This window comes from Poecilia reticulata, linkage group LG10 (assembly GCF_000633615.1).
Source record: "Poecilia reticulata strain Guanapo linkage group LG10, Guppy_female_1.0+MT, whole genome shotgun sequence".
Classification (NCBI taxonomy): domain Eukaryota; kingdom Metazoa; phylum Chordata; class Actinopteri; order Cyprinodontiformes; family Poeciliidae; genus Poecilia; species Poecilia reticulata.
In genome coordinates, this window is record NC_024340.1 from 24312037 (window position 1) to 24316028 (window position 3992).

Genomic DNA, 3992 nt, shown 5'->3' on the forward strand with positions numbered 1-3992 from the left:
CTAAACACTGGGGCGTTATCATTAGCATCCAGTACAGTTACATGTATGACCACTGTACCTGATCTCTGAGGAGATCCGCCATCTAAAGCTGTAAGGAGWATATTAATTTCTTTCTGTTTTTCTCGATCAAGCTCCTTATCYAAAACAAGCTCCACTGTGTTTCCATTAGCAGCYAGAATGAAATKTTCGTTCTTCTCAAGGCTATACTGCTGAACTGAATTTTGTCCTACATCCGCATCGTGCGCCTCCTCGATCACAAAGCGAGCTCCCCTGTCTGCCGATTCATGAATTTCTAACGTAATAAATTCATCCTTAAACTGTGGCGAGTTATCATTTATATCTTGAACATGAAGGCTGATCCGATGCAGCTCCAGAGGATTCTCCAGAACGAGCTCTTGTTTTAAGACGCACGAAGCCTTTTCGCCACAAAGCTCCTCACGGTCAATCCTCTCGGTCACTATCAGCTCTCCGCTCCTCACGTTGATGTCACAGTAACTTTTATCGCTCTCCTCGGTGTCAATTCGGGCTCTTCTGGTGGWCAGCGCACCTGTCTGCAGCCCGAGATCCTTTGCGACATTTCCAATAACTGAACCTCGTTTCATCTCCTCCGGGAAAGAATAGCTCATGTCTCCATGCGCCACGTTCAGCAGTAAAAATGCGTAGCAGCTCCACGTCACAAAAGCTTTTTTGTGCAAATCCATTTTTAAATATCCGGTGTAAAATAGCCAAGGTTTCAGATTAATCAAATTCTCATGAAGATATAAAATCAAAAGCTACAGCACAGCGTACCCCCACTGCACCGTCAGCAGCTCAAAGGCGCATAGACTCCGAGTTGACAAAGGAGAGAGGAGTCAACATTTAAGACTGGTATGTAGCGACATCTCGAGTTCATACAGAAAAGTTTACTGAAATATTTTCAATTCAAGTTAAGCAGGTACACATCCAAACCTTCCACAGTTTTAATCTCAAATTTTGAAGACTGCCTTATAGAAAATGTTTCCCACTTCCATTACTCCACCATAGCAGATCAAATCAGATCTCTCCCCCAGTCAACAGCGCTAACTCCTGAGAAAACTACATTTGAGGCGAAGGAAAACTGTTGTACACATAAGGAGATAGATGACCACCATATGTCAAGACACTACATTGCAGCACCAAATGGCATCTACAGTATAGTACTTCACAAGATTGCTCTACTGCACAATCTTTCTTCAGCAGCGGAGAAGGCGGCAGGCCTGATTCACACCAATTATTACAACATATATTTGTGAGCTGGATTGATAATCTCTGTGTATGAAAAACAAAATCATAAACTTTAACTTTAACCTAATACTTTCTGTTTGACATAGGAAAATGAAACTCAGTAGATTATTTTTATCTACGTACAAACAGTCTGAAATTTGTGTTTCGTTTAAAGAAGTGTGGACCAGATACCTGCAGAGGGTTTTTTTTCCCTCTCAGAATAGGACACTGATGTACAAAGTGGAAGTGAAAACTGCCAACTATAAGAAGTTTGCTTGTACTCTCGGTTTTTTCTCTCAGCTGTTATGAGAGACTTCAAAACGCTGTTTTGGCCTTTTGAATATTAAATGACAAAATGCATTTTGTTATTCTTGATTCCTTCTTAATTAACAGTGTCTAATCTTAAATAGGATTAATTAATCTCCATAACATCTCTTTCACATTTTTGTCATTTCAGTCTTCTTATAGATCCACAAATGCCAGAGCGACGTGGTATCATCAAAGTAAAAAACAACTCAGTCCAAAAGTATGATTTGACYACAGCAGCTCAATAATTTTATGAAATTCCCATCAAAGTTTATGGAAATGTCTAACTTTTTTCGACAAGATACTAAAAATCTCAAAACACCGCTGTGAATTTAAAGACGATTCTACTCTGTTTTGTACAGAGACAATATTTAATTTACAAAATACTGTAGGTCTTAGTATTTCATCATGACTAATGATGCTTACCACTTCAATCAAAAAGACAGGAGTAAAAAAATCAGTTCTGTAGACACAAAAGCTCTGTCAAAGTAATGTTATTTATTAGCTCTGTTAAAGCATTCTGCCTTAATTTTTGCTATAATCTGTGGCTAACATTTCATTTAAAGAYCACAAACCAAAAGACAGGAAACCCCATTTTTAACATATTCAATGAAAAAGGATGTTAGCAATTAAAAAACAAAACTTTAAYGCATYCGTAMAATACTGAAAGACATTAATTACTCCCAATGTTACGTCTTGTTCAGGCTAATAATTTTAAAGTAAATGTATATCTTTCAAACACGGCTGTACCTTACAGTTCAAAGAATGTGAAGAGCAAAAGGTAATCATTACGCTTAGAATATAGTACATTTCTGTGCAGCCACAATATCAGAACAAAACAACTATACTTTCAAAAACTTTTTTAAAAATCTAATGTGACCWCTGAAAAACACCTAAATATAAAATATGACTCAGTCAAACTCTGTCACAACAATCAGAAAAATCACGGCAATCAAAGAAGACAAAAAAGGCTCAAAGCATGGTTTGAAAGTAAGAATGATAGAAACACTAAACTAAACTAAACTAAACTAAACTAAACTAAACTAAACTAAACTAAACTAAACTAAACTAAACTAAACTAAACTAAACTAAAAGGAACAAGCACTTTATTTCTAAGTTCCTATGTTGGCAATGAATCTAAGCATGAGCTATTGAACTCTAAGAGAAATAWACAKATAAGATGAAAACAAAAATAAAAGAAAATAGTTTCACTCAAATAAAATGATTTACATGTGAGCCTGTTTGATCTGCTCTGATGGAATACAAAAAAGAAACAAAAAGTGTGTCTGACGAATTAACACAATCCTTTTCTCACAGATTCAGCGTCTTCTAACCTGTTATCCAAGAAGACTGACATTGATCTTTGAGTCTTCTGAATTAATMTATTTTTAGCATCATTCAGTTGTGTACTAAGTGATTTGCAAAATAATTTTAGAATTATAAAGGTAATGGTGATAGTATTATTTAGAAGCTTGATCTTGATTTTAGGCTTAAAGTGTTTTAAAATTCAATCACACACTCAGTCGTAAAGATGAACTGGCACAATCTGAATTTTGAATGTCTTTGAGAAAAGAAGGCTGGTCATAGAATACCTTCACAAACATAACAAATTTTAAAATAATATCTATAATTGACAAAAAGAGTCTTATGGAATAAAAAAAAACTAATGGAATACAGAGTAAATGAGAACATTTTTTTTTTTTTCTGTGAAATGTATCAGAAGAGTTGTTTCATTTGTTTGTACATGTAGGGAAAAKAAATTACTTTTAAATTACAACTGAAATAATGGATATGGAAAACGTTATTTTACAACCAAAGTTAAATTGTGACTGAAAATAAAGAAAGGTGCTGAACATAGACAAATGAAAGACTGAAATAAATGTTACAATATTTTGAAGACTACAGTTCAGTGCAGGGGTGGGCAACTCCAGGCCTCGAGGGCCGGTCTCCTGCAACTTTTAGATGTATCTCTATTTCAACACACTTGAGCCTGAGATCGTTAGCAAGACTCTGGAGAACTTGACTGCAATTAGGCATTGATTAAGCTATTGGATTCAAGTGTGTTGGAGCAGGGAAACATCAAAGAGTTGCAGGATACCGGCCCTCGAGGACCAAGTTTGCCCACCCCTTGTTCAGTGTCAATAAATATGAGTGCATTAACTAAAATTAAGAAAGAAATGTGTTGACATTAAGGTACACTTAAACAATAAAGGGTGAGATTGGAATAAGGAGAGTGTGAAGGGAAAGTATGTGGTGGGTAAGTGTATTTACAGTCTTTCTTAGACTGCAGGCTATAATTATGAATACTTAAAAGATTCATACCTCTGGGGAATCATCACAGACTCCCAACACATCGGCAAAATCTGTCGGACTTTTCTTCAGAGTCTGGTCAGCAGGCAGCGTATTGTCATTGTAAGAAGATACAAACTTAAAGTCACTGGTTC

At 36.0% G+C, this 3992-nt stretch overlaps 2 protein-coding genes across 10 annotated transcripts in view; both read right to left on the reverse strand.

The window, feature by feature from the left end:
- LOC103471726 (protocadherin gamma-C3-like) overlaps positions 1-845 on the reverse strand; it is a 2151-nt gene extending 1306 nt beyond the window's left edge. Inside the window, exon 1 of the mRNA XM_008420908.2 lies at positions 7-845. Within this exon, the coding sequence (XP_008419130.1) occupies positions 7-701 (695 nt within the window). The 5' untranslated portion in view covers positions 702-845. The remainder of the gene's footprint in view (positions 1-6) is intronic.
- LOC103471737 (protocadherin gamma-C5-like) overlaps positions 1-3992 on the reverse strand; it is a 276959-nt gene that overhangs the window by 206706 nt on the left and 66261 nt on the right. The gene's annotated exons all lie outside the window — the stretch shown is intronic.